At 40.6% G+C, this 13,735-nt stretch overlaps 1 protein-coding gene across 1 annotated transcript; it reads right to left on the bottom strand.

Annotated features, from left to right (window-relative positions):
- Positions 1-7,255: 7,255 nt before the first annotated feature.
- Positions 7,256-11,533, bottom strand: LOC132624082 (uncharacterized). The gene is made up of 4 exons (XM_060338913.1): positions 11,374-11,533; positions 8,935-9,064; positions 8,482-8,823; positions 7,256-7,736 (listed from the first exon to the last, which is right to left on the bottom strand). The coding sequence occupies exons 1-4, from the start codon at positions 11,531-11,533 to the stop codon at positions 7,256-7,258; spliced, it is 1,113 nt and encodes a 370-aa protein (XP_060194896.1).
- Between the last annotated feature and the right edge of the window lie 2,202 nt (positions 11,534-13,735).

The raw sequence follows: 13,735 nt of genomic DNA, 5'->3' as shown, positions 1-13,735 counted from the left end.
TCAAAAACAGTCCAACAATGATAGTAGCGGCGTGAAGGCAACACAGAGGTCACAGGAAAACTCTAAAAAACAATTCAATAATGATAGTAGCGGCGTGAAGCAGTAACGCCAAAGGCAAGACAGTGATAAACCTGCAAATACACACGAAAAATAGAAGCAACAGTAAAATAGAGGGAGTTCATCATCTTCATGGTGTTTCGTCGGATATGGCTTTTGTGGAGCTCCTGGAAACAATAGGAAAAACAAAAAGAAGAAAGGGGTTGAGGAGAAGGGGGCGTAGTAGTTGCTGGCTGCTCTATCACCGAGCTGCTGGGTTATGTCGGCAAAATCTAGAAAATAAAAATACAAGAAGAAAGTGAGGTGAAGAAGAGGATTAAATAGAGTGGCAAGGCGTCGTTGGTGGTGTGGTTGGTCGTGTTTGGAGGTTTTTTGGTTGGAGGAAGATTTTACCCAGTTCGCCGGTGGCTGGTTGCAGCTCATCGGAGCAGTGACAGGGAAGAAAGAAAGAGGGAAAGAGTGAAAAGGACTGCTGGTTGGTTGCGTGGTGGTGGTTTGTGGTTGCTCCGGTTCATCGGAGTTGAAAGTTTCTCGTTGGAGAATAAAAAGGGGAAGGGGACAGGTCTATATGTATGTTAAGAATAGAGAGAGAGAGAGAGAGAGAGAGAGAGAGAGAGAGAGAGTGGTGAGGCAGCGGGGTCGTGGAGCGCTGCCTGGCCGGCCGGTGGCCAGCTCCGACGGTGGCAGTGAGGAAGATGAAGGTGGTTTTTGTGAGAGGGAAGAGAGAGATGTTGAGCTTGTTAGAGAAACTAAACCTAAACAAAAATCTGAAAATATGTATATCCAAAAATAGAAATACCCCCTCCCTTTTACTTATAAAATAAAATGACCCCATTTATTATCCAAAAAATAAAAGAATGCACCCCTTTGTCCTCTTTACCCCTTTTAACCCATGTGTAAAAATGTATTAACCAATGAATGAAGAACTCAACCTATCACTTCAAATGTCACCTTTTTAAAAAGGTGACAAGACCTTTACTTGATTGAATTCTTTCTCTCCGTTTAAGAATTAATTGCTTCAATTTTCTCTACACTGACGGACTATACTAAAATATAGTTTACTAATACATGTATAAATAATAATATAAGTATAAAATATAAATATTAATGTATAAGATATGAAAATGTATTGCTATAAAATTAAGAAACAATTATTAATTACACAAAAATGGTAGTATTACGCTGTACACGTGCAAAAAATAATGATTCTTGAAAATGTCAATAAATTGATAAAATTCCTAAAATAAGGATAATTATCGATAAATTGTCGAAAAATGTAAAATCTGTAAAAATGCTATTTCGTGCTCTTTAACGAATCAGGACCCCCCGAAACGTTAATTTTAAGCACGTCGAGCCAAAATTAGGTGTTAACAGTCACCCCTTCGATGTGCTTGATTCTTGGGCCTGTATTGGCATGTGTGATATTGTTATTTTCTCATGGAATTGTTGTTGTTATTTATGATCAATTGAAAGGCATATTTGAAGTTGTACCTTGACAAGAGGCCTTGTAATCGGTTTTGATAATTCTTATTGAGACACACAAACTGAATAACTGTTCTTACATTGCTTTCACATGACTTTCAAGACTGATTTCTTTATGTATTATGTACTCTATTTTCTTATCACTTATCGTCCCCGAGGCACTCACTGAGTACGAAGTACTCAGGCATACCATTGTTGCTTTTGATGGTATGTTAGGAAACGAAGAAGAGCGGGGTCTTGATACTCTGGGCGTTTAGGAAGGACTTGTTGTTGCTGCTAATTTGGTGAGCCCACACATTTATTCGTGGGACACCCTATTTATTTATTTATTTATTTATTTATTTATTCATTATATTAGTTTCCGGGCTGCGTCCCGATGAGTCAGACTATTAGTCCATTATCTTAGAAGCTCCGTAGTATGCATTCTTGTGGGTAGTTGTTGAGTTATTGATTAACTCTCGGGCACGTTATTACGTTTGACTAAGTATTTGACTAATAAAGACTTCCGCTAATTTAATTCATATATTCATGATTTGTTTACATTTATTTTATAAACTGTTGGAGGCGAATATTGAACCTGGCGGGTTCAAGTATTGTTATTGCATCTTTTAGGTTCTTCCGATGTTGTTCATGACGTCGGATGCCGGTCACATCTAGGGTGGGTTTTGGGGCGTGACAAGTGATTACCCAGAAGATCTCCATTTGAGTTGGAGCTGCTGCAGTTGGTACTATTCTTTTGTGTACATAGATGGGCATGGTTGGGTCCTTTCCCGTCTTTATGATGTCACATACTCTTTTTAGAGGATCGTAAAGTTTCGGTTGTTCGAGAGAAACGAACCAGGGGTTATGTACCTGAAGAATCTATTTCCTTCAACGATGAGGATGCAGAAGGCATCATTCAACCATACAATGATGCTTTGGTAATTTCTATCCTTATTTTTAAATCTCAAGTTAAACGTATTTTGATTGATCCAGGTAGTTCGGCCAATATTATCCGATGGAGAATAGTAGAACACCTGGGGCGATTAGAACAAATTGTGCGAGCAGCTCGGGTTCTCAGCGGATTCAACATGACAAGCGAAACTACTAAGGGAGAAATCTCTTTGCAGGTAAATATCGTCGGGACTATTCAACAAACAATGTTCTATGTCATTGAGGGTGAGATGAAATACAACGCGTTGCGCAGCAGACCGTTGATTCATAGTATGAGGGCAGTACCCTCGACATTACATGAAATGTTGAGGTTTTCAACCTCAGATGGTGTAAAGACGGTCCGTGGCGAGCAACTCGCGGCAAGGGAAATATTCGCAGTCCAAGAAGTACCCTCCACTCAAAAGGAACCATCCTTAGAGGCTAGAGAACCTACCAAAGGCAAAAATTTTGCCCCGATAAAACAAAAAAGGAGACCGATGGCCGAAGTCGAGCATTCCTTTGTCAAAGAAGAGGTAACAAAGCTTTTAAAAATAGGTTCCACCGGGGAGGTTAAATACCCGGATTGGTTAGCCAATGTCGTTGTCATGCCAAAAAAAGGTAATAAATTCAGAATGTGCGTTGATTATAAGGACTTGAACAAAGCATGCCGGAAGGATTCATTCCCTATACCTCATATTGATCGAATGATAGATGCGACAGACGGACATGAGATGTTAAGTTCTCTCGATGCCTACTCCGGGTACAACTATATTCGGATGGACCTAGAGGATCAAGAGAAAACTTCTTTTATAACCAGATATGGGACTTATTGCTATAATGTAATGCCATTCAGATTAAAAAATGCCGGTGCAACTTACCAACGCCTAGTTAACCAAATGTTCAAAGAACAGATAGGTAAAACAATGGAGGTTTATATTGATGACATGCTAGTTAATTCCCTAGAAACAGAGGACCATTTGAAACATTTGCAGGAAACCTTCGACATACTTCGCAAATACAACATGAAGTTGAACCCGGAGAAGTGTGCCTTTGGAGTTAGATCGGATAAGTTCTTTGGTTTTATGGTGTCGAACCGAGGAATTGAAATCAACCCGAACAAAATTAAGGCCATTGAAGACATCGAAGTGGTTAATAACGTGAAGACAGTGCAAAGGTTAACCGGAAGGATTGCAGCTCTGAGCAGATTCATTTCAAAGTCTTCGGATAAAAGTCACTGATTCTTTTCACTGGTAAGGAAGAAAAATGACTTCGTATGAACTCAGAAATGTCAAAGAGATTTGGAAGATTTAAAACAGTACTTGTCGAGTCCACCTTTGCCACACACACCGAAGGGAGATGAACAACTGTTCTTATATCTGGCAGTATCTGAGGTTGCGAGAAATTGAAATCAACTTGGACAAAATTAAGACCATTGAATACATCGAAGTGGTTAATAACGTGAAGGCAGTGTAAAGGTTAACCGAAAGGATCGCAGCTCTGAGAAAATTCATTTCAAGGTCTTCGGATAAAAGTCACTGGTTCTTTTCACTACTAAGGAAGAAGAATGACTTCGTATGGACTCCAAAAGTCAAAGATCTTTGGAAGATTTAAAATGGTACTTGTCGAGTCCATCTTTGGTGGACACACCGAAGGCAGATGAACAATTGTTCTTATATCTGGCAGCATCCGAGGTTGCGATAAGTGGCGTTTTGGTCTGAGAAGAAGAAGGTATGCAATTACCTATCTATTATGTAAGTAGAACATTAGGGGATGCAGAGACACGTTATCCTCACCTCGAAAAATTAGCTTTAGCTTTGGTAAGTGTTTCTAGAAAACTGAAACCTTATTTTCAATGCCACCCCATATGTGTAATAACCACTTACCCATTAAAAAATATCATGCATAAACAGGAGCTGTCGGGAAGATTGACGAAATGGGCCGTAGAAATAAGCAGTTATGACATCGAATATAAACCTAGAACGACTATTAAATCCCAAATTTTAGCCGACTTCGTAGCGTACTTTACACCCGCAATGGTTCCCGAGGTAGAAAAAAGAACTTTTGCTAACCTCGAGGAAAACCTCAGGGATATGGACCCTGTACACGGACGGATCATCGAACGTGAAAGGGTTCGGACTAGGAATTATTCTTAAGGCCCCCGCAGGTGATATTATTTGACAATCAATCAGGACTTTAAAACTGACTAACAATGAAGCAGAGTATGAGGCTATGATTGTAGGTTTGAAATTGGATGGAAGCTTAGGGGCTGAAGTCATCGAAGCAAAGTGTGACTCCCTTCTGGTTGTGAACCAAGTGAACGGTGTTTTCGAAGTTAAAGATGAACGAATGCAGAAATACCTGGAAAAGAATCAAGTAATTTTACACCGGTTCAAACAATGGACTATGAAACATGTACCGAGGGAACAAAATAATGAAGCAGATGCATTGTCTAACCTGGGTTCGTCAGTCAGAGCGGAGGAATTCAATTCTGGCACGGTCATTCAGTTGATGAATTCAGCAGTGGAAAATGGTTACGCCGAGATAAATACAATGATCTTGACATGGGACTGGCATAATAAGTACATAGACTATTTGCGATTTGGGAAGCTCTCGGCAGACTCTAAGGCGTCGAGGTCCCTTCAAACCAAAGCTGCGAGATTCTGCTTGATCGATGACCAGTTGTATCGTCGATCTTTCTATGGAACTTTGGCTAAATTCTTGGGGCTCAGAGAAATAGATTATGTGATACGGGAGGTCCACGAAGGGACTTGCGACAACTATTCGGGAGCCGAAGCTTTAGTCTGAAAGATAATCAGAGCAGGATACTATTGGAATCGGATGGAGGAGGTCGCAGAAAAATTTGTCCAAAAATGCGATGGATGTCAAAGGCATGCGCCAATGATTCACCAACCGGAGGTGTTGTTGCATCCGGTGCTATCTCCTTGGACATTCATGAAATAGGGAATGGACATTGTCATTCCTTTGCCGCCCTGGGCTCCTGGTAAGGCTCGGTTCATTTTGTTTATATTACTGACTATTTTTCTTAATGGGTTGAAGCACAGGCCTTCGAGAAAGTCAGGGAGAAGGAAGTCATTAGCTTCATTTAGGACCATATCATTTGTCGGTTCGGCATTCCTTCCGAGATAACTTGTGACAACGGTCGACAGTTCATAGGTAGTAAGGTAAATGACCACCTCGAAGGATTGAAGATCAAGAAGATTTTGTCGACTCCATATCACTCGAGTCCAAACGGATAGGTGGAGTCGATAAATCTAACCATAATTCAAAATCTAAGAAAGTGACTAGAGAAGTCGAAGCATAAGTGGAAGGAAGTTTTACCGTAGGTACTATGGGCTTACAGAACGACATCGAAGTCAAGTACTGGAGAAACGCTGCTTTCTCTAGTATATGGTGCGGAATCCTTAATTTCTGTGGAAGTTGGGGAACCGAGCCTAAGGTTCCGGTATGTGATGAATGAGTCTAATGAGGATGCTATAGCCGTAAATCTTGATTTAGCGGACGAATTTCGCGAGAATGCATTGGTCCGTTTAGCAGCTCAAAAACAACGAATGGGGAGATATTATAATCGTAGAATGAATCTTTGGCATTTCCAAGTTGAGGACTTAGTGATTCAGAAAATTATCGTGTACACTAAAAATCCCGATGATGGAAAATTGGGCCCGAACTGGGAAGGACCATATAAGATAACCGAAATAACCGACAAAGGGTCGTTTCAACTAGAAACCGGAGACGGCCAATAGCTGCATAATAATTGGAACGTGGAACACTTGAAAAAATATTATTGCTAAGGTTCGAGTTACTAACCCTTTGTGAATTTCAGTGATTCTCACCTTTTCCTTGCAGGTTCAAACCGAAACAAGATTCAAAAAAAGTAGAATTAGTTCTGAAAACACGTGTTGCACTCTTTTTTTTCTTAGCTAGGTTTTATCCTGAAGTGGATTTTCTGGCAAGGTTTTTAACGAGGCAACAATGTACAATGTGTTACTTTTCTCATTCAAAATCAAGCTAAATGCCGGGGACTCGAAGACTAGCTAAGTGTTATGGACTGGGGATCCAACAACATCATTTTCTATAGTGTTCCTCTGCTCATGCTTCGTATACAAACACCAGGGGACTATAATACCCTCGCCAGGAATGGCAAGATCGGTAAAACTCAAAGAAATGAAGTAAGAAGTGAAGTCGAAGTCAAAACATTTTTTGTTTTTATTTTTTATCGAACCTTCTGCATTAGGATTTGTTGTAAGGGCTAAATGAGCAAATAAATCGTGCCTAGATAGTTTTGTAATGGAAAAGGCAGAATGAGCCGGATAAAGTCCTCAGCTTCTTGTATGAGACAATTATTTGAAATATGAAGAAAAATACTTCGGTGAAAATACACATCAAATATGCTATCTTACTAAAGTACCCAAGAACAACTAATTGTTAAGGCCCATGGGCTACCCTCGTCTGGGGACTGCCGTCACAAAATAAACAAAGGCATCAAGGTAATAATTGTCCGAGAGCAATTTACAAAAGACTTCAAAAAGTCAAAAAAGGGTCGAGTGATTAAAGGCCTTGACTTATATGCCCGAAGTGGTTCGGAGACGTCCGAATTCACAAAGCATAAAAAGGCTCCCGCGGGCGAGCCCTCGTTAAGATATCGGATGAAAAGGAACCGGAATAAGTATAAAAAATGATCAAAACAAATATTGGCAAAAGAGAGCCTAAGAAAATTTTATATCATATAGGGCCGAAGCCTTTCCTTGAAAGGATTACAAAAATTGAAACAAAGTACAAAGGTCCTCTAAGCCTGTTTAATCCGTCGAAGAAGAACCGAGTCACTAGAGCCAGACTCTTCAGGGGCTTCCTCGGAACTATCATCGAGTATTTTCTTAGCTCTATCCTTGAGTTCCTTTGCCTCGGCAATATGAGCAGAAATATTCACAATACCTCGTTGAGCCGCGTCAAGCGTAGAACTTTCAGATTTCCACTTCTCATATTCTACTCGAAGGATGGACCAAGCTTCGGTAGCCTCAACTTTATCATGGGATTCCTTCAGATCATCCTGAGATTTTTTTAGTTTGACCTCCAGCTCGGACCTCATTTCTCTCAGAGTATTGTGAATGTGGTTAGAAGCTGCCAGCTCGTCCTGAAGCCTATCATTGTCTCGGATAGCAGCCTCGAGCTCGCTCTTGAGTTTCTTATTTTCTCGGGCCCGACTCTTGGCTTTCTCTTGGGAAACCTTCAAGGCTTCCTTCTCTATGGCCCTTTCGAACTCGAGTTGCCTAAACTATTCTTTCATGTTTGCAGCCTCACCTTTAATGGAGTCTAGTTCCTGCCTCAATTTGGCAATGGTGGCCTCTAATTGAACGAGCATTGAGATATACTCGGAGTTCCCCCAGTTGAGTTGCTTATTGTCGTCCTCCAGGACTTTGTTCTTCTGGACCGAATCATCGAGCTCATTTTTTAACCGAAGGTTCTCCTTCTTAGCTGCTTCGAGTTCGGCTCGGAGGGTCGGAGGACCGATGATTTGGCTCAACTGATCTTTTTTTTGCTGAAAGCGAAGTTTGAACTTCTTAGTCTCTCGGCTTTGAGCATCCAACTGGGCTCATAAATCATCTATCTCATGCTGAGCTCGAAGAAAACCTTCATTCTCGAGCACGATGGACTGCAAAAAAGGAAACAAAGTTAGAAATCAGCAAACATTGAAGGTTACACCAAATAAGTTGAAACATGTTGGAAGAGAAAAAAGGAGAAAAATGTTCACCCGATTGTCGGCATGCATACTCTCGTTGAGAAGGCATTGCCACGAGAGTACGATCATCTTCTCTCTATCAGAATCCGACACAAGAGGTTGGAGATGACTGGCCACCCCGGCTGCAGTCATCGGGAACTGTGACGATGGTCGACCTAGTCCTTCTCAGCTCTACACTTAGAGCTAGGAAAACATCTACAATCTGAGACCTCGAGCCAGACTCAGTAGACCGAGTAGCCCTTCTCGACACTTATGGAATAGGGAGGTGTCCGAACCCAGAGGCTTCCGCTGTTGCAGGAGGATTATCGGCGGACCCATCCTCGGAAAACATATGATCAAAACTCTCCTGCTCTGAGGATTGAGCAGGAGGAGGAGTTGTTTCAGCCTGTCTGGCCCTTTTTTCCATAGGCTCCGCCTCAGGGGAAGTGTCGTCCATAACCTCGATCATCTCGACGTCCCTTAAAAGAAGCGGAGCTTGGAGAAATTCTATTACCAGGGGTAAAGGGGTCTCAGGTCCCCCACCTATGGAAGAGCCAAGCAGATTAACTGCGACACTCTCCTCTGGTACCTCCACTAGAGTTGTCTCAGCCCCGGTAGAAGCAATAGAAGGGTCCAAACTAATTCTCACAACCCAGACGTCGTCATCGAGTTTATCCCTCAAACCTCAAGCTTCGGATGCACCCGCTGCATCCCTTGAACTTTTCTTTGTTTTATGGCCCTTAGAAGACCTGGGTTTCCTTTTCTTCTTTTCGGCCTCAGCGATAAGCTGTGCTGATTCTGAAATATCACAATTTGAACCCTGCGTGGAGGGTTCATCCGTTGGTGCGGGTTGAGGGGTTGAAGAACCTTTTCCCAAACCTGAATATCAAAAGGGTTACATCGGAAAGGAGTTGAACAGAAGAAAATATCGCGAATAAAAGGAAAGAGAAAGATACCATGATTTTGTGATGTCCACCTTTCGTAGGACAGATCTTTCCATGTCTGCTCTTGGTGCAGATGTTGGCTTATGATAACCTCGATCCACCTAGGAAAATGGGGTATCGCCTCCAGAACCCATTCAACGGCTGAAATATCGAAAATAGTTAGAGAATTGATCAAAGGCACGTAAAGGGAAATAAGCCCTATAAAACTTACGTTTGTCGTTCTACCTTTCGGGAAAGGACAGGAACTCCGCGGTATGATATTCGCAGTTCTGACCCAAACAAAATGCTCATACCAGCCTCGATCTCTGTTCTCATTAATTCTGGAAAGAATGGGGTTCCTCCCTCGTTTGACGAGCTTTATAACTCCGCCACGAAAGATCCTCAAACAGTATAGCCGGATCAGATAGTGCAGGGTGAAGTTGGCATTCACATTGTTGGCCAGAAGGTGAAGGCAGGCCACGATCCTCCAAACGTTTGGACCAATTTGAGCGAGGCACACTTGATATGCCCGACACATCTCAAGGATAGCTGGGTCTATTGGAGGGTCGAGCTTGAATGTAAAAAGGTATGTGTAAATATACAAGTACCCCTCCTTGATGTCGGCGATTGCTTCATTATCAGCTGGGCCAATGATCTCTATTGGGCGGTTGTCCCAGCCGTAGTCAGTTCGGACTTTGGGGTGGTGTTTCTCTTTGATCGATGAGAGGTAACGCCTGGCGTCGTAGCCCTGATCAGATTTTTTTATGGCCGTTTTGACGACAAACTCGTGGTCAAAATTGTATCTCAAGGGTATTATGTCCTTGGATTGGGGTTTGAAGGAGCTAGCTTGAGCTTTGACCCCGGGGCTGGTGACGACCTCGATATTCGGAGAAGAAACCGAAGGAACATTTTGGGAGTAGAATCAGTGTTCGTTGCCATTTTGTGAGGTTTGAAGATCGAAGTATGAAGATATGAAGATGAAAAGGATGAAGTTATAAAGATTTAAAGGAAATTTTCCAGAAAACTGAGAAAAGTTTGGGACCTTGGGTGGATTTTCTCAGAAAATATTGAAATCTCAGAATTTCAAAAGAAAATGCAAGAAGAAGTAAGAGCAAAGCAAGATGAGTGAAATAATCGAGAGGTGAAAAGTGAAAATGATCGACCTTTTATAGGAAGGGGGTGATAGATTTTGAGGCGGTTATCGAAGGGGCAACCAACTAGGAGAAAACACGTGTCCGAAGTCAGAGAGACATGACACGAAAAGGCGTCTCATTTCCTGCTTGTTTTCAAAGGGAAGCTTACTAAGAAAATCACTGAGGTTATCGTTCCACTTCCCATCACTTCAGTAAAACTTCGATCCGAGAAATGTGGGGACTGTCTGTATACGGAAAAAACCGAATCTGTACATGGTAAAAATAGAGGTAATTCGTATACGGTGAAAAATGAAGTAAATATCGTGGTTGTCTGATACAAGGTCAAAGAAGAACGAGATCATTAGCCTCGGGTAAGATCGAAGGGGACGAGGACCAAAAAGTTGTGAGTTATTCGAATTAAATGTCAAACTGAGGGCATGTCGATAAGCATGGAGAGCCCGAGCCTGAGGGGAAGACGCTCTACACAGGTTTGGAGAATTCATTACGAGCTAGGTCACACGTCGCCTAACCGCCCCATGATTTGCGCTGACATCCGTACGGAATCTCTGACATCTGTACGGGGAGCCGTCTTATCCATTTTAGGGTTTTCTCAGAAGGCCCTTTTTAGGTTGTACTATGGTCCATCTATTTTTTACTATAAATAGAAGTGTACCCCTTCATTTTAGGGCTAGTCCTTTATTCATATTCATACTTGTAATATGAGACGTAGAGATAAGGGATGTCTTACTGATTGGCTCGTGATAGAGGAGCTATTTCAAAGATCGGAGCAAATTCTCAGAATCTATATTTCGGTTTCTTAAGTTGTTCTCTATATTATTCATCAATATGTCATTTATTATTGCATACCATTATTATATGTAAATTACTAATCTAGCCATATATCCTACAAACAACGTATAAATTTAATTGTTACCGTTTTAAGGGAAAATACTTGTGATAGGAAGTATCTAAAATGAGATGAAGATTAATTCTTTTCAATATATTTGTTCAACTTCAAAGATCAAATATTGTAAAATCATCATAACATATTGCTTCAGAAAAGGTATACTTTAATATTTAATATATCTATGAACTGTCCTATGAAGACTGTTTAAATCAACTACAAAACCACCTGAATCTTGAGAACTCTTCATTGGGTCCTCATCTTCTAATTCCGAGTCATAGTTTTCCATGAAAGCCAGTGTATCATCTTGTTTTGACTCTTCCAAGGCCATCAAGGATCTATATGAGTTTCTTTCCTCATCTTTGTCATCGCTTGAGGAATTTTCCATGAATGCTAAAGCTTTCCTTATAATTTGGTCAGTTACTCATTCTGTTTCTTGGAGCCTGTTCTCCCCAACTTTTGTTATCATCTTTTATCTTTTCATCCTCTATTTCTTGATAGTCTCTCATAAAGTGATCTAATCTTCCACATCTCTAGCATCCATCTTGATTATTTCTCTCGGGTCCTTTTGATCTTGAGAAACATCCGTTGTTCTGGAATCTTCTTTTTCTAGCAATTCTTTGAAATCTTCACGTGAGCTGGGCCATATTTTCATCGTTGAAATCCTTGTTGTGATTGGCTACAAGGACCATGTCCATATCTTTGGTTGATAAAGTATTCTTCTGTGCTTGGAGCTTTCTCATCCCATATGTGTTCAAATTTTCCATGAGGTCCTCTATGGTCATTGTGTCCATGTCTCTGGCCTCCATAATAGAGTTGACTTTGCTTTCTCAAGAGTTAGGTAAAATATCGAGCAGTTTTTCAATCCTATTTTATTGAGGAATCTTTACTCCCAGAGAATCAATTTTGTTTTGTTATGTTGGTGAACCTATTGAACATCTCTTGGATAGATTCCCTTCATTCATTCTAAATAACTCATACTGCCGATTTAATATGGAGATTTTAGATTTCTTTACCTGATTTGGTCCTTCCTGTGTGGTTTGTAATGTATCCCGCACTTGTTTGGCCATATTGCAGGAGGAGATTCTACTGTATTCTTTTGGTCCAAGGCCACATATAAGTATCTGTTTGGCCTTTGCATTCTTTTGAATGGCCTGGAAATCATTCTCTGTATAGTCCTTCTTGTCTTTGGCTAAGGACTCTGATGTTGACTCTTTGTCGTCGGAGGAAGTTGATGCTTTGGGAATAAGTGGTCCTTTCTGAATAATTTCTCATAGTTCTGGATCTTCTCCTGTTATGTAGTCTTCAATACGGGCTTTCCATCACATAATAATTTATGTTGAAGCATGGTGCTCTGGTGGTTGACTAGCCTTCTTGTACAGTAGGAGGTGCCACCAACTTTCAAGGTACTAGCCTTTGTAGAAAGGTCTAGCTCTGATATCACTTGTTAGGATTGGGCTACTCCTATGCGCTCCAAGAATCTGTTTCTTGGAATAGTTTGCATATGAAGGTAATGCAGTGGAAATAATAAATAAACACAAGAACTTTCTCGTGGAAAAATCCTTTCTCAAGAGAGTAAAAAACCATGACCTATCTTCCTATATGATTTTCCCAAATTCTTCACTATAATCGAGTGGATAGCAGGTTTACAAATTTCTTGTAACACCTAAAGGACTTGTTTCTTTAACAGTCCGCCTAAACAACCTAGCTTTTTGTAGAGATATGTAACTAACCAATGAACACGTATTACATAATAATTGCAAGGTAAATAGGTGGAACCACAATAACATCTAACTATTACATAAGAAGAACTAGATGGATAGATTCATGATACGCTCGAGATCTTTGTTGATTGGATAGTTGGATCTCTTGAGACAGAGGTGTTGACTACGCTCACTCTTGTCTCTCATTGGAATTTGTAGTAATTGTTTGCTTTGTGATTGAGTTCCAAATATCCTTCGTGTAGTGTATATATTGTAGTAGTCACCGCCTTCAATGATTGAATCCAAGAAGGTTTTGGTTTCATTAATTGTACCCGCAAACCAAACTTTTTTTGACTTGGATATTTCTTTCTTTCCTTGTTTGCATGTCGACTTCCTTATCCTACTACAATGCTAATTTCCATGTTTGTTAACTTATGGTATATTACAGAATATTACCATAACTGAAATACACTTCTTCTTTGTCACGACCCAAATCGATGAGTTGCGACGAGTACCTGATCTCGAGTAACCAAACACCCCTATGCTCGTATCTGAATAACAGTATCTAACAAGGACCCATAAATAATTCAATTTGGACTATACTGTCTTAAGAAAGGAGGACATCATGATCTCTATACAATCTGCATATATATATATATATATATATATATATATACATGTGAACTGGAAAGAACAATGCAAGCCGACTAGCCCACTACATATACTGTACACAAAAGAATAGAAGCATAAGGGTAACATATACATAAGAAGCATAAACGGAATCTGAAACTCAAAAGCCAAACTAACTGTCTGGATGCATTTGTATGACTGAGTATCTAAAAGTACTTGCATAAATCTGTAAACTGACAATGCCTCTGTGGGCGTAT

This window comes from Lycium barbarum, chromosome 12 (assembly GCF_019175385.1).
Source record: "Lycium barbarum isolate Lr01 chromosome 12, ASM1917538v2, whole genome shotgun sequence".
NCBI lineage: Eukaryota > Viridiplantae > Streptophyta > Magnoliopsida > Solanales > Solanaceae > Lycium > Lycium barbarum.
The sequence above is the reverse complement of the archived record's forward strand: the minus strand, read 5'-3'. Positions and strand labels throughout refer to the sequence as shown.